This window comes from Sorex fumeus, unplaced genomic scaffold, assembly GCF_029834395.1.
Source record: "Sorex fumeus unplaced genomic scaffold, SorFum_2.1 ptg000003l, whole genome shotgun sequence".
Taxonomy (NCBI): Eukaryota; Metazoa; Chordata; class Mammalia; order Eulipotyphla; family Soricidae; genus Sorex; species Sorex fumeus.
The window spans coordinates 11771123-11795985 of NW_026606060.1; the positions used below are offsets into that span (position 1 = coordinate 11771123).

At 38.4% G+C, this 24863-nt stretch overlaps 1 protein-coding gene and 1 pseudogene across 1 annotated transcript; both read left to right on the plus strand.

Moving 5' to 3' along the window:
* Positions 1 to 5188: 5188 nt before the first annotated feature.
* On the plus strand, positions 5189 to 7700 carry LOC130028241 (lithostathine-like). The gene is made up of 5 exons (XM_056118980.1): positions 5189 to 5264; positions 6056 to 6174; positions 6342 to 6479; positions 7226 to 7352; positions 7633 to 7700. The coding sequence occupies exons 1-5, from the start codon at positions 5189 to 5191 to the stop codon at positions 7698 to 7700; spliced, it is 528 nt and encodes a 175-aa protein (XP_055974955.1).
* A 15134-nt stretch (positions 7701 to 22834) lies between these two features.
* On the plus strand, positions 22835 to 24429 carry LOC130028248 (protein Mis18-beta-like; annotated as a pseudogene).
* The last annotated feature ends 434 nt before the right edge of the window (positions 24430 to 24863 follow it).

The following is a 24863-nucleotide window of genomic DNA, read 5'->3' on the forward strand; positions in this document are numbered from 1 at the left end:
CACTCGAGCAAATCAATAAACAATGGGAGGACAGTACTACAGTGCTACAGTATAGTTGTATATTGTTATTTAGATTGACATTATAATAATTTTATGTCCACAATTTTACTTTCCTCTCCTGACCTTACATTAAAAAACTAAATACTCTTACTTCAATTGTGATTTTTTTATAGTGATATGGATTTTTCAAGGCTGGTACTGAGGCCTTGAAGTACTCCAAGATTTGTTTATTTGTAAAACTCTTTATCCTCCCTTATATTTAAAATGAGAATTTTCTAAGTTTGAGTAGTGTCAGTTGAATATTCTGTTCCCTTAGAACACTCAGTATATTGTGACATAAACACTTCTGCCCTGGATAGTTTCTTGTGAAAAGAACTGACATGATCTTATTGGAGTTCCCTAATATATAATTTGTATTTTGTACTAAGTTGGCAGTACTCTGTTTATAGTTTTTGGTTTTTTGTTTTATTTCTTTTGAATTCTCCTATTTGTCCTGGGTTTCATTCTCAAATGTTATCTGCCCACCTGTGCAGACTGATAGTCAACAATTGATTCCTGTGGTAATTGTGGTAAGTGTCTGGACCTGGGCGTTCTTGGGAGCCTCCAGGTTACACGCAATAAGTGGTCTAGCAAATGAACTACCAGGGATGAAACTAAAGGCCTAGACTTACCAGTCATGTCCTCTAGTATTTGAGTAAACTTTCAAGATTTTTTTTTTGTATTTAATTCTATAACTTTTTAATGCTGTAATTATAATACTTCCTAGACTCTTTTGTTTTGTTTGCTTAGCACTAGTTTGTAAAAAACTGTGCACGCTGAAGGTCGAGTGTTCATGGGCTCTATGGAAGACTCTATCTCACCACCCACGTTCGGTGCCCTAGAGCCGCTGTGTGTGGCCTGGATCAGAATGGCTGTTGGCCAAGGGTAGACAAAGGAAGAGACGAGGACCAGGCCGGTTGATCTTAGTGGCAGTTTATTACCAGGAAGTTTATCCCATAGAAGAAATTTATGTTTTGGAGGGCCTAGGTTCTCTCAAGCACAAGTTCTCCTTACTAGTCTCTCGGTAGTCCATCTTTCAGCCCTGCTCTCTCCTTCTCCAGCTCCCTTCTAGTCTGGGCTGACACTCCACCCAGTCAGGTAGCCAAATCAACATAAGAAAGCCCTTCCTGAGTGCTCAAGGGCAAGATATCTCTTAAGGTGTTTTTCTCTTTTCCTCAGTACAATAAACTATCAACTATTCCTGAGGTTATGCAGGAAGGACAGAACAGTGTTATCCTACACTAGTTGAGTCTTGTTTATTTGTATGCTTATTTAGTTTCATCCCCCAACTTTCAAAATCTCACCTATCTTCAAAGAGGATTTCTTGTACTTTCTGGTTCCTTGGACCACTATAATGTAATTGTAACTCCTCCTAAAACTCATAGTGTTCCTCATCATTATTTATTTAAAATTTTAAGCACTGTGATCTACAAGGCTGCTAATTGTAGGGTTTTATGGGTGTAGTTTCAATGATACCCCTTCTCAGAGCACTCATGTCCCTCCCTGACTATACCAATTCCCTTTTTCCCTTATATACCTTCGCCCTACAAACTGAGTTCTATAGACTCGTTCATAAAAGTCTGTTTCCTTTGAAATTTGTTATTCCCTTACTGTAATTACTGTTAATTTGCTGTTATTCCCTTACTGTATTACTGTACTGGCCAACTCGAGTTCGATTCCTCCACCCCTCTCGGAGAGCCTCACAAGCTACTGAGAGTATCTCGCCCACACGGTAGAGCCTGGCAAGCTACCCATGACGTATTCAATATGCCAAACACAGTAACAACAAGTCTCATGATGGAGACATTACTGGGCCTGCTCGAGCAAATTGATGAACAACTGGAGGACCGTGACCGTGACCGTATTTATTTCTATTTTACATATGAAGGGGATTATTTTGTATTTCTTCCTTTCCTTCTACTAACTTCACTTTTACACTGTCTTGACTTATTTCTTCTTACCTTTTTTTTAGGTTTTCTGCTGACATTCTTTCTCTCCTAAACAATCAAAAATTCCTTCTTGTTCTTGTTAGTAATCTATACTTTATTTTTATCTCAGTCATTATATTTTGAAATCCCCCCTTTCATTTGAAGCATAGGACTCTTGTTTTGTTATTATAAAACTCATTTGGGGTACTGATTGTTCACTCTTATTTCTTTTAGCATTTGCTTTATAATCTTCTTCAATCAAGCTACCCTAACTTTGATACCATTTCCCTTTCTCCGTTATACAACTTAACCCTTTAACCTCAATTCCATAGACCAGCTCATGGGTCTGTTGTCTTCACATTTTATTATTCCCTTATTATATTTATTTATATCCCACATGTGAAGGAGATTATAGCACTTGACCTTTTTTCTGGGATTTCATTTGACTCAACTCTTTGTGGAAAATTACTATTTATTCTTATTTGGTTTGAGATTGTATGTTCAATATTTTGTGTTGAGTTTTACAATGAAAATAGTACCAAAGGTGTCATATAAAAATGGTATGTTGTAAGATATAATCTTTGGTTATTTTTTCCAGAAAAAAAAATGTGCCTATTGCTTTACATAGTGGCACTTTTGCAATATTGAGCTTATTGAAGGTTATTGTCACCATGGGGTGCCGAGGAAGCAAAGAACACTGATAATTGGACTTTACTTCAAATTTAAGTCTACCAAGAGGGTATTATATCTGATTGGAGGGGGTAAGATCTTTCCCATTCTCTACACCAATTCAACAATCAGCCTTGCGAGAGTTTTAGCTATTCCTTGGTCTTAGCTTAATTTTGATCACAGATTTTGATACTCAAATTGCTTATAGATCTGTCGACAGAGAAGAAGCTACCAATTCAGAATATGCTCAGGTTAAATTATTGACAATAGAAATAAGCAAATATTGCAAAGTTTGTTCTAAAACTCTATAGGATTTTTTTTATTAAAACAACATCAAAAAAAGCAAAGAAAAATGCCTCCCTTAGAGGCAAAAACTAAATGCTTCTTACAATTCATATACTCTAGGATCAAACTAGAGAGAGAAGACAAGATACTGAACACATCAAAGGAATGGACAACCTAGTAGACAGAAAAATTGCCTTTACAAAAAGTACTACATAGAGAAGTGTCTCTTATAGGAATCCATAGGTGGATATTACTAATTTGTAACAAATGCCACAATCACTCCATGAGGGTTTGGTCTTCATCTCTCTGAATCTGAGGATTATAGACTTAATTTTTCAGAAGACTGAAAAAATGTGATTCTGGCAGTCATGGAACTATCCGCTTCAGGGACCCGAGGAGGCCAAGGATCTATTTCTCAGTATTTTTCCTTATTCTCATCTAGCTATTTAGAATCTGCCATTGCCTGTGTCTCTCTCACTTGCACTCAGCTATACAGTTTTGTTCATGACAATCCTGATTCTCTTTGGAGTAAATGCTCCATTAAGTGTCTGGCCATGTGTGCTCTCTTTGTCTACACAGTTTTATCTAAATCTCCAACATATGGGTGAGTCTTTGTCATAGTAGCCTGTAAATATTGTCACAACCCTGTCCCAAGCCATAGTATCAAAGAGGCACAGAAAATAGCCTTCTTAATTGTTTTTAATTTGAAGCACCATGATTTACAATGTAGCACTGTAGTACTGTCCTCCCATTGTTCATTGATTTGCTCCAGGGGGCCCAGCAACATCTCCATTGTGAGACTTCTTATTACTCTGTTTGGCATATGGAATCCATCACATGGAGCTTGCCAGGCTTTGCTGTGGGGGAAAGATACTCTTGGTAGCTTGCCAGGCTCTCCGAGAGGGGTGGAGGAATCAAACTCAGGTCTTCCAGGTCGGCCGTGTGGCAAGGCAAACGCCCTACCACTGTGCTATCGCTCTAGCCTATGATTTACAATACTGTTAATAAAAGGATTTCAGACACGTATGGGGCCAATCTCTCTCTCCACCACATTCATTCATGGCTGTCTCAAGGTTCCTTCCCTCCCCCAACCCATTCTAGTAAGTTCACTTCTGTAGTCTAGTTCTCATGTTCTGTTGCCTTTGACAGTTTGTTATACTGACCTTGCTACATGTCTCCTGGTACTCAAAATCCTTTTTTTGTGTGTGTGCAGACCTTAGTTATAGAAGTTAAAAAAAGTTATAGAAGATAAAAAAACAAAAAGAAATAAGTTTATTCATATTTTTCCTTTTCCTCCCTCAATCTTAAAAACTTTACCAATGCAAATAATATGGTTATCTTTCTCACTGCCAAATTACAATTTGAGCCACTAAATAATTTAATACTTTAATTATAATGTTATTTTTCTAAATATTCTGCCATGTAAAGTGGTTCGATAAATGTTTTGTGTATACTTCTTAACAACCTTTGAAAACTGGTCTTAGGAGTTGAATGAGTGCCAAGAAAATGACTTTTTTTCCAAGAGGTTGTATCAATTTACACTAACAACATCAGACATTTTTGAGAACTCTTTGCTCCAAATTGTCACCAAAATTTAAAACTCTAACTAGCTTTTCATTACTGTTAGTGTATTATGTTTTGACTTGATCATAATTCAAATTTAGTTGCTAAATAATGAAGTAAAATGTCTTGAACGTACCGATTGTGTTTTTCTTGTTTTAAAATTCATGTTCATGGTTTTTATACTATTCTTTGTAGTGAATTTATCATTTTTTCTGTTTTTACTGTTAGTAACATTTAAATATCACTTCTTTTATATACATTTATTTTATATATACTCCGTTTATGTATAAATACATAACTACATAAATACAGGAAATACCCTTCTTTCTTTCTTAGATATTTATGCTATGAAATAACCAAATTATATTTAAAATTCTTATGTGTATACCCACAGGGCACCTATATCCATGAGAGGTTTGAAGAAAGAGACAAGTTGGGAAGCATGGATGGTGTTTGGGCATTCAAATGGGAAAGAACTTGAAGTAGAGTTTGTTTGCTAATTAAAAGTCAAGCAAAAACTTCATAAAATATTGTTTGATAGTAATTATATTAAGTCAACTATGTCAAGACCTTGAAATTAAATGCTTTCAGATAGTTATGGGAGAGGAGATTCTCTTGATCATGAAGAAATTTGCTTATTTTTGAATTTAATTGTTATTAATACTTTTAGTGACCTTGGGCTTCCTCCTTAGGTCACTAGCAGGATGCTGCCTTCAAAGGCCCTTCCTAGCATGTGCTGGTTTCTGCTCTCCTGCCAGATGTCCCTCTCTCAAGTCCAAGGTAAGAATTATCCCCACTAACGGATCCTTGTGAATGTTTGAGCAAATAGAGGGAGATTGGCAATCTAGAGATGTATTGGCCATGATGATCATATCCCCCACAATTAATAAAGGTAAAGGTAAAAGGTAAAGGCCCTCCCGTTGATCGTCGATTTGCTCGAGCGGGCCCAGTAACGTCTCCATTGGAGACTTTGTTGTTACTGTGTCTGGCATATCGAATACTCTCGGTAGCTTGCCAGGCTCTCCGAGAGGGGCGGAGGAATCGAACTCGGGTCGGCCATGTTGGCCGCGTGTAAGGCGAACGCCCTACCCGCTGTGCTATCACTCCAGCCCACACACAATTAATACCTTGAAATTATTTCTTAATCACTCTTCTTTTTCATAACTAGTAGGGGGCAGAATTTTATTGACTAATTAGCCATTGAATGAGATGGTTTGTCATCTTTCCAATTGATGTTTCTGTTAGTAGTTCAAGGATAAATGTTTAAAGAATCAAATAATTATATGGAATACAATTAGACAACCCTCTTGTAGATGAAGTCCAGGGGAAATTTTACTTTTTCCCAATATAAAAATATTGGGAAAGAATAAAAAGAAAATGTGATAGTTTCTCTCTTAATAGAACCGCTTCAAAATAAATTGAACATAAAACAATTCACAACGGGAAAGATATTCCAGCGTTTCAAATCATTTCCCAAGTCTTGCCCTCCTGGACATTCCCAACCTACATCCCTACAAAGATTATCACTTTTCCTCTCATGTCATTGCTTTTCTCCATTCTGTCACTTCTAGGTGAGCATTCATTGGAGACAACACCCTATACAGGTAGAGTCTGTCCAAATGGCTTCATGGTCTATGCCTCCCACTGCTATTCCTTTTATACAACACCATCTACCTGGATGCAAGCAAGTGTGAGTTTTGAATATAAAATTAAGGGATTTAAATTTTTATTAGATATTAGGGTAACAGCCTTTTACTCATTTGAATTTATTTCTAAAGTACACCTTCTCTCTACTCATCCTATACTCCTTCCCAGTGATACCACAAGCTATTCCTTATTATTTCATTTTCTACATAGATGGACTGTCAGAAGTGGCCATCAGGACAACTTGTCTCTATACTCAGTGATTCTGAAGCATCCTTTGTGGCCTCCCTGATCAGGAGCAATGTTAATAGCTATTATTACGTCTGGAATGGACTTTATGACCCCACAGAGGTGCCTTTTAATTTTTCTTCTGTTAGCTCAAAATCTACTTTGTATGATATTCAAAATATTTCTAATCTACCTTAGGAATTTTAGAGTTCTGGAACTCAAAGATTAGAGATGTATTTGGGAAAGGTCATTGTAGTATTTATACGAAGACCTGAGTTCTGTAGAGATCTTTTGTCTCTAGGTAAAATTCACTACCTTCCATCAAAATTGTTACTAAATTACAAAGTGGGCCTGTAATTTATCATTCTAAGCATCCAAAATTTTGTGCAAAATCAAGGTCACAATTCAATGGGTTGTAGCATGTTCTACCCCTGAACACTGCCTGGAGTGACCCTGAACATTTAATCTTACGAAACTGTTGAGTGTGACCCCAAAATCCAAACCGCTAATTAACAAAAACATTATGTTAATACTAATAACTATGTAATAGCCAAAACCCTAACACTAATAACAAAAATCTAAGTGAGCATTGAACGAACATACATATATACAGAGAGTAATTACCGAATCAGGGCATCACCGATCATTAGAATAACATTACTCTTAGCTCAGATGGTTATTGTGGCATTTGACTTGGAGATTTGCAGTGGTTTTAGTAAGAAATAGAGATATTTTCCCAGAGGAAAACTGTGATTCAACATCTGTTACAACAGATCAGACTATTTCATGACTGGAAGGTTATCAAATACTTCAACAATGGATTCTTGAAAGAGGGAATAGTTGACAGCTCTGGCTTCATTGTTCTATAGGGATCTCAACCAAATGGAATTGGATGGGAGTGGAGTACCAATGATGTGTTGAAGTACAGAGCCTGGGAGGTAATACCTCCTTCTCTTCCAGATTCTGGCTTCTGTGGAATTTTAACAGAGGGTTCAGGTAAGAACTAGAAGATCGCACTTTGGCCAGCTGTTTTTGTAGACCTAATGCACATTTCTTCTGAATGTGCTCACAATGAAATCTTGCTCATTAGAAGCTGCAATATTGTTTTTTTACCATCTTTTCTCATCTCTCACTTTTTGAAGTCCTTTTCCCAATGTTCAAAAAACATGAGATGATGAGGAATGATTTTTAAACTTAGAACAGCATCTGCACTATCTCTCCATTAAACTTCACAAATTCCGCCAGTCTCATTTATTCTAGCTCTTCTCTCTTCCAGGTTTTCGAAAATGGAAAGATTATAATTGTGATTTGAAGTTACCTTATGTCTGCAAGTTCAAGTATTAGATTTGGAGAAAGTCAGCAAAGAGTATGGTATCAATTCATTACTGAAATACTGTCAAGAAGAAGAAACTATAGAGGGTAGTATTTCCCCAAAATCATACACGAAGCATTACAATATTTCTCCCTTCTCAGAGTCATTTGAACTTTATTTTGATATGGGACATAAAGCCAGACAATAATATATTAATGATTTTAGTCTACACTTGTGTGCTTCTTGTACTTTACTAGTATCAAGAGATATTGAGGAAGAGTTGTGTGTGACAAAATCTATATTGTCTCTCTCCAGTTTCCTCTGGAAATATGACTAAATCATGTATTCATATTTCCCTGATTATCTGAGAGATTTATCTTCTGGATGTATATTGTGTATACAAATAAGAAAAAACATTACTATGCCATATACAATACTTCACATTTTTCCTGATGATGTTACAAGTTTGGCATAAGTGGAAGCTAATTATTTATAGATCATTTTTTATTTCCATTGATTTAGAATTTGTCTATAATTTTTATAAAAATAATAAAAATGTATCACTTTGACTTATTGTTACATTGATCATTCATATAGCATTCACGTTTATGATCCTTTACCTATAAATTTAGGAGGAAAAAAGAACAATTTGAAAACGAACACTAACTCATTTTGGCTAATCACATGACTTATGAAGTTACAAAAAATTTAGATCACTTTTATTTATTTTTAACTACAAAAAGAGATACCAGCTTCACAAACGTTTGGTAATTTTAAGTGATAATATTGACTATAACTCATACAAATTATTAAGATCCATAATATAGGACAATTAATAGAAAATTAATTAATTAGCTAAAGATAAATTGAAAAGTTGTCCAATATGACAATTGGGGACCTCAGCACAGGAGGTATAATTTCCTAATAACATTTACTTTTGAAACTAGAATTTATTCTCATGGTGAACAGAGAAGATACTATTTTGAAATAGTTTCAAATATATCAGAAAATAAAGCTACATGGTGTTTCAGTAATAAAATATTTTTTTTAAAAAGGCAGTTGCAAAATCAGCACCTTAGAAGGGGCTTCACACTCAGGACAGGATACTCTGGCTGTCACTGGTGTTTAGGGGTGCTTTACACTATCTGAGAAACCTCTCGAAATGAACTGTAAAACTACAAAATACTACTTCAGGAAATAAAAGAGGACATGAGGAAATCAAAAGATATCCCCTACTCATGGGTCGGGAGATTAACATTGTCAAAATGGAATACTTCCCAAAGCATTGTACAAATTCAATGCAATCCCTATAAGGATACCCATGACATTCCTCAAAGAAATGGAGGAAACACTCCTGAAATTTATATGGAATAATAAGCCCCCATGAATAGCTAAAGCAATTCTTGGGAAAAAGAAAATGGGAGGAATCAGCCTCTCTAACTTCAAACTCTACTACAAAGCAGTAATAATTAAAACAGCATGGTACTGGAACAAAGGCAGAGATGCAGACCAATGGAACAGGGTTGAACACACTGACATCTCCCCTCAATCATATGATCATCTAATCTTTGATAAAGGGGCAAGAAATGTGAAGTGGAGTAAGGAAAACCTCTTTAACAAATTTTTCTGGCAAAACTGGATGGCTACATGCAAAAAAAAATGGGCTTAGAACTCTGCCTGACTGACACCATGTACAAAATTAAGATCAAAATGGATTAAAGACCTCAACATCAGACCAGAAACCATAAGGTACATTGAAGACAAAGTTGGCAAAACCCTCCATGACATTGAAGCTAATGGTATCTTCAAAGATGTCACGCCACTGGCCAAGCAAGTGAAAACAGAGATAGATAAATGGGACTATCTTCAACTAAGAAGCTTCTGCACCTCCAAAGAAACAGTGACCAAAATACAAAGACAATCTATAGAATGGGAAAGGATATTCGCCGAATACACATCTGACAAGGGGTTGATATCAAGGATATATAAAGTACTGGTTGAACTCCACAAGAAGAAAACATCCAACCCCATAAAAAAAATGGGGCGATGAAATGAACAGAAATTTTCTCAAAGAAGAAATCCAAATAGCTAAAAAGCACATAAGAAAATGCTCTACATCATTAATTATCAGGGAGATGCAGATCAAAACCACAATGAGATACCATCTCACACCTCAGAGACTGGCCCACTTTCAAAAGAACAAAACAACCGATGCTGGCACGGATGTGGCGAGAAAGGGACACTCCTTCACTGTTGGTGGGAATGCCGACTGGTTCAACCCTTTTGGAAAACAGTATGGACAATTCTCCAAAAATTAGAATTTGAGCTCCCATTTGACCCAGCAATACCACTCCTGGGAATATACCCCAGAGAGGCAAAAATGTATAGTCGAAGTGACATCTGCACTTGTTTGTTTATTGCAGCACTCTTTACAATAGCCAGAATCTGGAAAAAACCTGAGTGCCCAAGAACAGATGACTAGTTAAAGAAACTTTGGTACATCTACACAGTGGAGTACTATGTAGCTGTTAGAAAAGATGAAGTCATGAAATTTACATACAAGTGGTAATACATGGTACTACACTTATCATGCTAAGCGAAAGGAGTCAGAAAGATAAGGATAGACATAGAAAGATTGCATTCATCTGGGGAACATAAAGTAACAAAATAGGAGATTAATACCCAAGAATACCCGAGATCAGTACCAGAAGGATTGCTCCATGGCTTAGAGGCCGGCTGGCCATTCTAGGGGAAAGGGCAGCTCAGATAGAGAATGTTGCACCAAAGACAGGGTGTTTGGAGGATCCGCCCAGTAGGAGAGATGCATGTTGAAAGTAGACTATGGACTGAACATGATTGCAACAAAATGCCTCTCTTGCAGACCACAACACCCAAAAGGAGAGAGAGAACAAAAGGGAATGTCCTGCCACAGAGGCAGGGTGGGATGGGGGGGATAGGGGTTGGAGGTATACTGGGATCCATGGTGGTGGAAAATGGGCACTGGTGGAGGGATGACTATTTGATCATTGTATAATCGAAACCCAAGCACAAAAATTTGTAAATCTACAACTGTACCTCATGGTGCTTTACTAATAAAAAATTTTTAAAAATATATAAATTTAAAAAAATGGAAAAAAATGTTTCTTGAAAGTGACCAAAATACAAAGACAATCTATAGAATGGGAAACGATATTCACCCAATACTCATCTGATAAGTGGTTGATATTAAGGTTACCCAAAGCACTTGTTGAACTCCATAAGAAGAAAACATCCAACCGCATCAAAAACTGGGGTGACAAAATAAACAGAAACATTCTCAAAGAAGAAATTCAAATGGATAAAAGGCACATGAGAAAATGCTCTACATCATTAATCATCAGGGAGATGAATATCAAAACAACAATGAGATATCATCTCACACCACAGAGACTTTCCCACATCCAAAAGAACAAAAGTGATCGCGATTTTTTAGCACAGATGTGGCGAGAAAGGGACTCTCCTTCACTGTGGTGTGAATGCCGACTAGTTCAGCCCTTTTAGAAAACAGTATAGAGGATCCTCAAAAATTAGAAATTGAGCTCCCAATTGACCCATCAATACCACTCCTGAGAATATATCCCAGAGAGGCAAAAACCTATAGTCAATATCACATCTGCACTTGTGTTTTCATTGCTGCACTGTTCACAATAGACAAAATACGGGGAAAAAAAACCCGAGTGCCCGAGAACATATGACTGGTTAAAGAAACTTTGGTACTACTACACGATGGAATACTACGTAGCAGTTAGAAGGGATAAAGTCATGAAATTTGCAAGCGAGTGTTTCTACATGTAAATTATCATGCTAAGTGGAAATGAGTCAGAAAGAGAGGGACAGACACAGAAAGACTGTACTTATCTGCGAAATATAAAGTAACAGAATGGGATACAAACACCCCAAAATAGTTGAGATAAGTACCAAGAGTTTTGCTCCATGGCTTGGAAGCCGACAGCAAATGCTTGGGGAAAACGCAGCTCAGATACAGAAGGGAACACCAAGTAAAAGGTGGTTGGAGGACCTGCTCAGGATGCGAGATGCGTGCTAAAAGTAGACCAAACACGATGGCCACTCAATACCTCTACTGCAAACCACAACACCCTAAAGTAAAAAGAGAGCAAAGGGGAATGCCCTGCCATATAGGGGGGCAGGGTGGGGGGTGAGAGGGTGGGAGGACTACTGGGTTCATTGGTGATGGATAATGGGCACTGGTGGAGGGATGGGTACTTGATCATTGTATGACTGAAACCCACACATGAAAGTTTGTAAGTCTAGAACTGTACCTCATGATGTTTCAATAATTAAAAAAATAAAATTAAAAAAAGAAAGTATACTTTTTCCTTAATATCTTTAAGACTTTTCAGAAGGAGAACATTGGGAACGACATATCCATCCTGCGAAATTTAGTATGTGGGCAGGTGGACTTAGCTATTGAAGAGATCCAAGTGGAAATCTTGGATAATCTTCTCCATTGCCCTTCTGGAAGATGTGATAGATCCATCAGGATGTCAGAGGGCAGTCATCTTGGTCTTGTAGTTGGAGAAGGACAGGCAGGTGTTGTGAATGCTCTTCCCGACTTCTGCTGCATCTACAGTACTACTGCTCTTCTCTCTTTGACGTCTTCCTTTATCTCTGCAATACTTTGCAAACTCGGACGTTCACTTGTGGTTGCCTGAGGCTTGCGCCAACCCACGTTGGCAAAAGAGCTCAAGAATTCTCCATTCCGAAATACAACACACCATTTCATCAGTAAAGAAACACACAGTACCCAGCCCAGAGAAGGTCTTCTCAACACCTGAAGAACCTGCAGTTCTCATCAATACACTGACTTGGTTCTTCACATGCTACCTGTCTGAATGCAAGGTTTCATCCCAGTGGAAAACAAGGAGGACCATTCTACTGTACAAGAAGGGAGACATCCACGACATTGGCAACTGCCGCCTGATATGCCTGTTGTCTGTCATCTACAAGTTGTTCACTCAAGTCATCCTGAATAGGATTGGCAGAACACTAGATGAAGGACAACCATGTAAGCCAGCTGGGTACTGAAAAGGATTCAGCACCATTGACCATATCCACACGATAACCAAGCTCATTGAAGTTTCTCGGGAGTTCAAAATAACACTCTGTCTAACGTTCATTGATTTAAAGAAGGCCTCCGATTCTGTTGAGACGGAAGCAGTCATAGAAGCCTTACCCAAACAGGGTGTTCAAACTCAATACATCAGGATCCTCCATAAGCTGTACTACAGATTCACTACCAGGATCCCACCATTCTACAAGGAAGTGATCATCCATGTCAAGAGAGGGGTTCAGCAGGGTGATACCATTTCACCGAAACTCCAGTACCACCCTTGAGAATGTCATGTGAGAACTTGAATAGTAAGGAATGGGAGTGAAGATAGACGGTCGGCAACTACACCATCTCTGCTTCTCTGACATCATTCTAATAACACCAAATATTAGCCAAGAGTCACAAATGCTGGCCGACATCGACCATGAGTGTGAAAAGGTCGAACTACAGCTGAATCTCATGAAGACAATGTTTATGAGAAACGGTCTTGTTCCTGATGCTCCATTCGCTCTCAATGGAATGAATATCTCTGAATGCAACAGTTATGTGTACCTAGGTTGAGAAGTCAACATGACGAATGACCTGGCACCTGAGTTGAGCAGGAGGAAGAGAGTGGCTTGGAACGCTTTCAAGAGCATCAAAGAAATAACTAAGAAGATGAAGAACCTTTGGCTCTGGACACATCTCTTCGTTTCCACTGTTCTTCCTGCATTAACATACACCTCCGAGACCTGGGCCCTATGAAATCAGAATGAGAACACTATTCAGGTCTCCCAAAGAGGAAATGAATGAGCTATGCTTGGAGTATCATGCTTCACTCAAATGAGAGAATGAATCTGGAGTTTTGACCTCTGTCGCTGATCAAGAATCAGGGGCACTATCTCATTTGCCAAGGCATTGAAAATCAGATGCGCTGGACAGGTAATGGGATTAGAGACGACCACTGGACTAGAGCCATTACTGACTAGATTCCATGGGACGTCAAAAGATCACATGGCAGCCCACTTACGAGATGGTCAGACTTCTTTGTCAAGACCCTGAATGATCGGTTTGAGGCTCTTCGTATTCCAAGAAAGAGCAGACAACATTGGGCTACACTAGCATGTGACAGGGATGAATGGAGACATTACTGGTGCCCACTCGAGCAAATTGATGGGTAATGAGATGTCAAGTGATCAAGTGACCTTTAAGACTAAACATAGTCTTATGTTCTGTGAAATTTGGTAATGGTATCATATTAAAGGTGTCTGGTTCATAAAGTGTGTTTATATGTTTTTTTCTAATTATCATTTATCATTTTTTATTATCATTATCATTGTCAGACTTGTAAAAATTTGAGCCAGACTTTTCTTCCTTAGCGTTGATAGGCCAGAAGGTATAGTTTTTCTAGATTATATATTAAACAATTATCACGAGAGGTTTTTTAGCCTTGTTTATAGGTTTTTGAGTTTATTTTGATTACAAGCCCAACTTTGAAGTTTATTATTTTATTCTTTTTCTTTTACTAGATAATCCTGGTAAATGTATATTTATTTTATTTAGACTTAAAAAAACTGTTTTTAGGCTCATTGACTTTTAATGTTTTTCTTTTTTTGGCTTGTCTCTATTTCACTATTTTTTCCCAGATTTTAAATGTCTTTTTTATTACATTTTCTTTTATCTATTCTTTTTCTAATTATATTTCATGTAATATTTAGTTTTAAGCTGACTTTAATTTGCCATTTTTTATTTCTGTAGAAAGACTTGTATCTCTGTTTTATTCTATTTTTGTTTGGCTTTCTTGAATCCTGTAAGAGTTAAAGACTTGTTTTAAAGTACTTTTTTCCTGCTTTGATTTCTACCTTAGCAAGGAATTTTGAGAATCATATTTCATAGGATTTCTATTTTGAGTTTTCTGATTTTCTTATTGTGCTTAATGTCTAAATTTTTAGCATTGTGGTCCAAAAAATATTCAACATTAGTTTAATGTTCACAAAGGTATTAATAGTTATTTTATAGCTTATATTTTAAAGTGTTCCAAATGCACTTGCAAATAAATATTAGTTCCTTGGGAGGAAGTAAAGTGTTTTACAGATGCCTAATATGTCATTCAAGTCTGCTATTTTTAATTCATTATCTGTTAATTTGATCTGCCCACATTTATTCATGGAGTATTTAATTCTATACTATTATTGATTTGCTATAAGCATCTTTTTTGTTTCATTAAAATTGTGTGATAAATATGTTATTCTCTAATGTTGACCTATATTAATAACTAAAGTATTCAGGTTAAATCTTTTATAAACTATAAAATCCATCTTTACCCTTATAAGGGGCTGTAGCGATAGCACAGTGGATAGGACGTTTGCCTTGCATGCAGTCAACATGGCCGACCCGAGTTCAATTCCTCCACCCCTCTCGGAAAGCTACAGGGAGTATTTCGCCCACACGGCGAAGCCTGGCAAGTTCTCCGTGACATATTCAATATGCCAAACACAGTAACAAGTGTCACAATGAAGACGTTACTGGGCCCGCTAGAGCAAATTGATGAACAACAGGAGGACCTTGACCGTGACCCTTATACATTTTACAAATAGAAAAATGTTATCTGATGCATTTGCAGCTGTATCTAACTTTAACTGCCATTTGATTTTAGGATTATATTATATTTTAACCCTTTCCATAGCTTAAATGTTGAAGTAGATGTTGAATTTTGACTTTGATTTATTTTATCAATTTATGCTTTTCACTTGGTGAATTCAGATCACTACCTTTTAAGGTTATAATAGAAATATTATTTCTCAAGATTGCGGCCTCCTCGGAGCTTTTTGGAAAGCCAGATATGAGCCGGTCGTGACGGGGCAACTGAAACCTCATGGGAAGGGGGGCGTTCCCGGCTCATCCTTCACACCCTACTGAGGTCACAAGTTGGCCCCCCACGAGTGGCTCTCCAGCATGGCCAAGGCTTCAGAGCCACAGAAACCAATCTCATAATTATCTGACTCTCGGCAGAAATACTTCCAGGCTTAATAAGTAAAATATCAGAAATCCAAAATCATTTGGACATCATTTGGTTCTTGTAACCAGCTGTAGAAAACAAATTATTTCACAATGCTTTTTCAGCAGGTCTGATTTGGGGGTGTAAACCGTAAATAATAATGGTGTATCTTTTGTCAAAACAATGAATCTAATCAAAGTAGATAGTGTTAACTAGAATTCATCTGCCTCACAGGCATTGGGACGGTTGGGAGGGAGAGTATTGGGGTTTTTGGTGGTGAAAAATAAGTAATGATGAAAGGAAATGTGTTTGATGATTGCATGACCAAGACTTAAACCTGAAAGCTTTGTAATTTTTCCCACAGTGATTCAATAAATAAATAAAAACAAGAAATATTATTTCTACTATAATAGAGCAATAGCACAGTGGTAGGGTTCTTGCCTTGCGCAAAGCTAGCCTGGCCAAGCGGGGTTCGATTTCTCCGCCCCTCTCAGAGAGCTAGGCAAGATACTGAGAGTATCCTGCCCACATGGCAGAACCTGGCAAGCTCCCCATTGCATATTCAATATGCCAAACACAGTAACAACAAGTTTCAAAATGGAGACTTTACTGGGCCTGCTCAAGCAAATCAATGAACAACAGAAGGACAGTGACAGTGACAATAGAAATATTATTATTGAAAGCCATGTTTTTATTTGTCATGGTTTATTTGCTTTTTTCATATAGTTTCTTTATCTTTAACATCCATTTTCATTATTTGGGGTTTCCTTCTATAGTTTCTTAATATTTACTTCTTATATCCTGTTTAATGTTGCACTGAGGACTTATGTAAAATTCCATGTGACTTGTTAGATAAATTTAAATATTAATTTTCGGGTGACATTTTGAATGTAGTGCCTATCCTTTATGTATTTTTTGTCTTACTATTTTTGTTTGAGATTAATTTTATAAATTTCTTTAATATTTCTTTATTTTTTAAAAATTTTTATTAGTGAAATACCATGAGGTACAGTTCTAGACTTACAAATTTTTGTGCTTGGGTTTCAGTTATATAATAATTGAGTACCCATCCCTCCAGCAGTGCCCATTCTCCACCACCAATGATTCCAGTATCCCTCATAACCCCACATGCGCCCCATCCTACCCCGCCTATGTGGCACGGCATTCCCTTTTGTTCTCTTTTTCCTTTTGTGTGCTGTGTGTGGTTGGCAAAAGAGGCATTGAGTGGCAATCATGTTCGGTCTACATTCTGTTTTCAGCATGCATCTCCCATTCTGGGAGGACCTTCACAACACCCTTTATTTGGTGCAAACTTCTCTATCTGAGCTGCTTTTCCCCTAGCATGTTTGGCTGGCCTCCAAGCCATGGAGTGAACCTCCTGGTACTTATCTCAGCTAGTCTTGGGTGTTAGTCTCCTATTTTGTTACTTTATATTCCCCAGATGAATGCAATCTTTCTATGTCTGTCCCTCTCTTTCTAACTCATTTCACTTAGCATGACACTTTCCATGTAGTACCACTTGTATATAAATTTCATGACTTCATCTTTTCTAACAACTGCATTGTACTCCATTCTGTAGATGTACCAAAGGTTCTTTAATCAGTCATCTGTTCTCGGGCACTTAGATTTTTTCCAGATTCTGGCTATTGTAAACAGTGCTGCAATGAGCAAACAAATGCAGATGTCACTTCGACTATACTCTTTTGCCTCTCTTGAATATATTTCCAGGAGTGGTATTGCTGGGTCAAATGGGAGCTCAATTTCTAAGTTTTTGAGAATTGTCCGTACTGTTTTCAAAAAGGGCGGAAAGAGTCGGCATTCCCACCAGCAGTGAAGGAGGGTCCCTTTCTCGCCACATCCGCACCAACACTGGTTGCTTTTGTTCTTTTGGATGTAGGCCAGTCTCTGTGGTGTGAAATGATATACCATTGTGTTTTTAATCTACATCTCCATGATAATCAATGATGTAGAGCATTTTCTTATGTGCTTTTTTGCCATTCAGATTTATTCTTTGAGAAAGTTTCTGTTCATTTCACTGCCCCATTTTTGATGGGATTGGATGTTTTCTTGTGGAGTTCAACCAGTACTTTGTATATCCTTGATATCAACCCCTTGTCAGATGTGTATTCGGCAAATATACTTTCCCATTCTGTAGACTGTCTTTATATTTTAATCACTGTTTCTTTGGAAGTGCAGAAGCTTCTTAGTTTAAGATAGTCCCATTTATCTATCTCTGTTTTCACTTGCTTGGCCAGTGGTGTGGCATCTTTGAAAATACCATTAGCTTCAATGTCATGGAGGGTTTTGCCAACTTTATCTTCAATGTACCTTATGGTTTCTGGTCTGATGTTGAAGTCTTTAATCCATTTTGATCTTACTTTTGTACATGGAGTTAGGCCGAGTTCTGAGCTCATTTTTTTCCAGTTTTGCCAGCACAATTTGTTAAAGAGGCTTTCCTTACTCCACTTCACATTTCTTGCACCTTTATCAAAGATTAGATGATCATTTGATTGAGGGGAGATGTCATTGTATTCAACCCTGTTCCGTTGGTCTGCCATTCTTCCTTTGTTCCAGTACCATGCTGTCTTAATTATTACTGCTTGGTAGTACAGTTTGAAGTTAGAGAGGTTGATTCTTCCAATTTCCTTTTTCCCAAGAATTGCTTTAGCTATTCATGGGGGCTTATTGTTCCATATAAATTTCAGGAGTGTTTGCTCCATTTCTTTGAAGAATGTCATGAGTATCCTTATAGGTATTGCAATGAATTTATACAATGCTTTCAGTAGCATTGCCATTTTGACAATTTTAAGTCTCCCGACCCAGGAACAGGGGATATCTTTCCATTTCCTCATGTCCTCTTTTATTTCCTGAAGTAGTGTTTTGTAGTTTTGTTTGTACAGGTCCTTTACTTCCTTTGTTAAGCTGATTCCTAGGTACTTGATGTTCTGGGGCACAATTGTGAACGGGATTGCTTTTTTCATGTTGCTTTCTTCTCTCTCACTGTTTGCGTATAAGAAAGCCATGGACTTTTGGGTATTGATTTTATAGCCTGCAACTTTACTATATAGTCTATTGTTTCTAGGAGTTTTTTGGTGGAGGTTATTGGGTTCTCTAAGTAGAGTATCATATCACTGCGAATAGTGAGAGCTTGATTTCTTCCTTTCCTACCTGAATGCCCTTAATATCATTTTCTTGCCTAATCGATATTGCAAGTACTTCCAGTACTATAATGAACAGCAGTGGAGAGAGTGGGCATCTTTGTCTCATACCTGATCTTAGAGGGAAGGATCTCAGTTTTTCCCCATTAAGGATGATGCTTGCTGTAGGCTTGTGGTAGATGGCTTTAACTATGTTGAGGAAAGTCCCCTCTATACTCATTTTGGCTAGGTTTTCATCATAAAGGGGTGCTGGATCTTGTCAAATGCTTTATCCGCATCTATTGATACGATCATATGCTTTTTATCTTTTCTTTTGTTGATATGATGGATTATGTTGATTGATTTCTGAATGTTAAACCATCCTTGCATCCCTGGGATGAATCCTACTTGGTCATGGTGTACGATCATTTTGATGAGTAGTTGGATTCTATTTGCTAGTAGTTTGTTGAGGATCTTTGCATCTGCGTTCATCAGAGATATTGGCCTGTAATTCTCTTACTTTGTGGTATCTCTGTCTGCTTTTGGTATCAGTGTGATATTTGCTTCGTAGAAACTGTTCGGAAGTGTTTTTGATATTTCAATTTCGTGGAAAAGCTTAAAGAGCATTGGGAGTAAGTCCTCTTTAAAGATTTGGAAGAATTCACTGGTGAATCCATCCGTGCCAGGGCTTTTGTGCTTGGGGAGACTTTTTATTACCATTTCAATTTCCTTGATGGTGATAGGTCTGCTCAGTTATTCCAGGTCTTCTTGGTTCAGCCTTGGGAGTTTGTAGGAGTCTAGGAATTTATCCATTTCCTCGAGGTTTTGATGTTCCGTGGCATAACGCTTCTCAAAGTACTCCCTGAGGATCCTAGGAATTTCTGTAGTTTCTGTTGTAATGACCCACTTTTCATTTCTGATTCAGTTTATTAGGGTTTTCTCTCTCCCTTTCTTTGTGAGTTTTGCTAGAGGCTTATCGATCTCTTTAATTTTCACGAAGAATCAGCTCTTGGTTTCATTGATCTTTCGAATTTTTTGGGTTTCCATCTCGTTACTCTGCTCTGAGTTTTATATATTTTTTCTCTTGTTCGGGTTGTGCTCCTTTTGTTGGTCCTTCTCCAAGCTCTTAAGCTGTGAGGTTAGGTTATTTATGTGTGCTCGCTCCTCCTTTCTGAGGAATGCTTGTAGAGCTATAAAATTTCCTCTTAACACAGCTTTTGCTGTGTTCCATAAGTTTTGGTAACTCGTGTCCTCATTTTCAGTTGTTTCTAGGAATCTTTTGATTTCCTCTTTGATTTCCTGTCTAATCCACTCATTGTTCAATAGTGCACTGTTTAATTTCCAGGTGTTTGATTTAGTTTTCTGTTTTTGTGTGTGATTTACTTCTAATTTCAGCACATTATGGTCTGAGAAGATTGTTGATACAATCTCTATCTTCTTAATTTTATGGAGGCATGTTTTGTGGCTCAGCATGTGGTCTATCTTGGAGAATGTTCCATGTATGCTTGAGAAGAATGTGTATTCAGCTTTTTGTGGATGAAGTGTCCTGTATATATCTACTAAGTCCCTTTCTTCCATTGTTTCCCTCAAATGAAGTATGTCCTTGCTAAGCTTGAGTCTGGTTGATCTATCAAGAGGTGACAAAGCAGTGTTGAAGTCTCCCACTAGTATTGTGTTGCTAATGATGTCTTTTTCCAAATCTATGAGTAGTTGTTTTAAGTACTTTGCTGGTGTCTCATTAGGTGCATATACATTTAATATTGTAAGTTCTTCCTGTTGTACAGATCCTTTGATCAATAAGAAATGGCCTTCATTGTCTCTTATGACCTCCCTCACTCTGAAATCGATGTGGTGTGATATAAGGATGGCTACCCTAGCTTTTTTATGGGAGCTGTTTGCCTGTAGGATTGTTTTCCAGCCTTTGACTCTGAGTCTGTATTTGCTTTGACTATTAAGATGCGTTTCTTGCAGGCAGCAGAGTGTTGGGTTCAATTTTCTAATCCATCCTTCCATTCAATGCGTTTAGCCCATTGACATTGAGAGAGTTTATTGTTATGGGATTTTGTCCCATTGTTCTGTTAAAATTTGGTGTATTTGAGGGGCCTTTCTTGCCTTAAAGTAGCCCATTTAGTTGTTCTTGTAACCATGGTTTTGAGTCTATGAAGTTCCTGAGCTGTTGTTTGTCTGTGAAACTGTGTGTTGTTCCTTCTATTATGAATGAGAGTCTTGCTGGGAAAAGTATTTTGGGGGAGGCATTTATTTCATTGAGTTTTTTCACTATGTCCCACCACTGTTTTCAGGCCATGAGGGTTTCATCAGAAAAATCAGCTGTGAATTTTAAGGATGCTCCTTTGTAAGAGATTTCATTCTTCGATCTTGCTGCTTTCAGAATTTTGTCTCTGTCTAAGGTTTTGGTCATTTTGATCAGAATGTGTCTTGGGGTATTTTTATTCCGATTTCTTCTAGCTGGTACCCTTCGGGCCTCCTGAATATGCTCACAAGTTTTCTTCAGCTCTGGAAACATTGTAGCAATGATGTCTTTGACAGTTTCTTCTTCATCAAGGTTTTCTTCCTGTACCTCTGGGACTCCAATAATTCTTATATTACCCCTCTTGGCTTCATCACGATCTTCTCTTGCCATCTGTTCATGAATTGTGAGTCTCTTTTCCATTTTCTGCTCTTTTCTGGAGAGTCTCTGAACTTCATCCTAGAGCTCACTGATTCTGTTCTCAGCAGCTGTTACTCTGCTGCTGAGGCCTTCCACTGAGTTTTTCAATTCGCCTACGAGATTTTTCAGGTCTGACATTTCTGATTGCATTTTCCTCATTTCTGCCTTCAGATCCTCTTGTCTTCTATTGGCATTGCTTTCCATTGTTTCTTTTAATTCCCTAAGCATCCTAAGTAGCTCCCTTCTGAATTCCTTGTCAGAGAGGTTGTCTAACACTACAGTACTGTTGGTGTAATCTGGGATAGACTCTTCAATATGAAAATTTGGTGGGCTTTTGCGTTGCTTTACCATTGTGAGAGGTATGGTTTAGTCCTTCACGTTCACTGTTACTATTCTGCTTGATATGCAATGTGAGTTAAGATAGGCTTATGAGTTATTGGCTACTGTGTTTCTAGTGGCTGAGCTAAAATAGAGAAGTTTCCATCTAAGAAGGTAGCTTATGGTTCCTATGGCATATGTAGTGGGAAAATATTTCGTGGCCGAGTTAGCGGCCGTGGCTCCAGAAAGAGTCCCTGGCACTGGGCGAGGAGTTGGGAACGTCTCCTGTTTGGAATTGGAGCCATTCAGCTTTGTTGCCCAGAGGTGGGCCTCCGTGCCCGTCCCACGCAGATCAGGGGAGAAAAACGGCTTTCTAGGAGCTGGATCTAGCTGCGCATGCCCAGAGAGGGTCCCAGGCCCTTGGGGACGGGCTGTACCTGTTTGGAATTGGAGTCGTTCAGCTTTGTTGCCCAGAGCTGGGCCTCCGTGCCCGTCCCGCACAGGTCAGGGGAGAAAAACCAAGATTTATTCTTATGTTACTGATATTTATGATACTTGTTTTAAAAATTATTTTTTATTTAATAACTCATTTTTATAAATTCATTTTTAAGACTGGTTATTAAAACATATGATTACAACTCACAGGTAAAATTGCTTTTCCTTCTCAGTCAGAGTACATTTAAGGGTTGAAATTTATTAAAATTATCCTTTTTGCTTCAAGTTTAATAATGACATATTTAAGGGCAATTTACTTTTATTTTTCAAGAGTGCATGGATATAAATTATAACTATTGATGTCACTGTTTGATTAATTCTAATGCATGAGAACTTTTCCCCACATTCGCACTGGCCCTATCAGCAAAAAAGGCAACAATAATAATAGCAAATGGCATTTCATTATGGTTAATATAATTACAATTTCACTATCCCACGAAATTGTTTTTGAAAACCCATGCATGGACAGGCATCAATATGAGAATGTTAGTCTTAGATATCAACTACTTACTTCTGAATCAAACATGACTGAGGAAACATTTCTCAGATTTCCCAAACAAAAAAATATATAAAGTATGTGTATCTGGTGTTCTGTAAGATTCTTTCAGTGCCAGAGAGATAGTACAGCAGGTAACACACTTATGTTGTTTATGACCCACTCAGGGCTTCTTTTTAATCATTCAAAAGCCACATTATTAGTGAATTTTAAATTTCCTCTACCTTGTAATATCTTTTTCTGCTAAAGTTTCACAAAGTCAAATGCACATAATTCAAAAACATTATCATTTATATTATTATTATTGTTATCATCATCATCATCATCATCATCATCATCATCATCATCATCATTTTCATCGCCATCATCCCAGGCCTGGTACCACTTATGTTTTCCCAGGACAATCAGGAGTGATTATTGAGCACAGAACAAGGAGTAAACATTGACAAAACTGAGTGTGTCCCAAAAGTGTACTCTTCTCCCCAAAGATCCTAGATCCTAATAATTCACTTTGACTATATTTTCATATCTTATCCTTCAAAGCTTACTTCAAAGCTTGCAAAAAGGAGTAGCAACACTAAATTCATATACCTTCCTTAAATTTAGTACTTCCTTTTTGGAAAGAACACCTACAACTTCATGTAGGTATTTCCTTGAATCCATACCAAACACACCCTGGACACTGATCTTAGAGAAATTACTAATATTATTTAAGTGTCCCTCCCTCAAATACTTTTATTAAAGTCTAGCAGGCTCATAAGAAACCGAAACATATACTGCATGGCAGCTCATTCTTAAATGAGTCTGAGAGAGAAGCAGGCAACCTCGCCCCCCCTCAGCTGCCATGCACATGCGCAACCCCGCCCCCCGTGGAGGGGCGGGGCCTGCGGCCTTAGAAAGTGGGCAGGAAGGTGTCGGTCTCATTCTGGCTGCTGTGTTCTCGCCGGGTTGTGCAGTCGCCGCCGCGGGGTGACTCCGGTGGCAGCGCTCAGAAGGTGGTCCACGAACCCTCTTTCACAACTTCCATGGAATGGGACACACTGGTGGTGAAACGGTCGTCGCTGCTTGACCCCGCGGGGCTAAGGCCCGACGAGTCATGGGAGGCGCGCGTTGTCCCAGTGCACTTGCCCTGAGCTCCCCGACCCGGTGCTCCTCCCCGGGAACCTGACTCCCACCCTAGGCATTGTGGTCTTCTCCAGAGTCACCAACAATGGGGACTTGGGAAGAGCCTTTTCTGGTGGGCATTGATGGCTTGCTCAAAGGCAGCACTGACAACCTTTTATTCTGTTGTTCCTGTGGTGTTCCCGTTGGTTTTCATCTCTATTCAACCCGTGCTGCCCTGGCTGCCTGAAGAGGCCACTTTTGCCTTTCCAGTGACAAAATAGTGTGCTCACTCTTGTCCACAAAGGCCATAGTGCCCGCATCCAAGATGGGGATTCACAACGTCCCTCTCCAAGAAAAGGAGTGAAAGAGAAGATGATGTTAACAGATGGCCGCTTAGATTCACTGATGAAGATTCCAAAGGACATGGCTCCTGCTAACTCCAAGACAGAAAACTGACCCAGGATCAACAAGCCTGAGTATGAGGGTCGGAACATTGTTGTCTGTCCTTTTGTCTGGAACTGCCATCTTCCAGTAGCACTGTAGCACTGTCCTCCTGTTGTGCATCCATTTGCTCCAGTGGGCACGAGTAATGTCTCCATTGTGAGACTTCTTGTTTCTGTTTTTGGCATATCAAATACGCAAAGGGGAGCTTGCCAGGCTCTGCCATGTGGGCAGGATACTCTGTGTAGCTTACTAGGCTGTCTGAGAGGGGTGGAGGAATCGCAGATGTCCTACCCGCTGTGCTTTTGCTCCAGCCTATACGCCATCTTCCAGTAAATCATAAAAATGGCCAATACAAGGGGGGGGGGGAGGTGAGCACCTGCTACGTGTTCTCTAAACCTTTTAGAAAGCATGGAGTTGTTCCTTTGGTGACCTTCATGCCAATATAC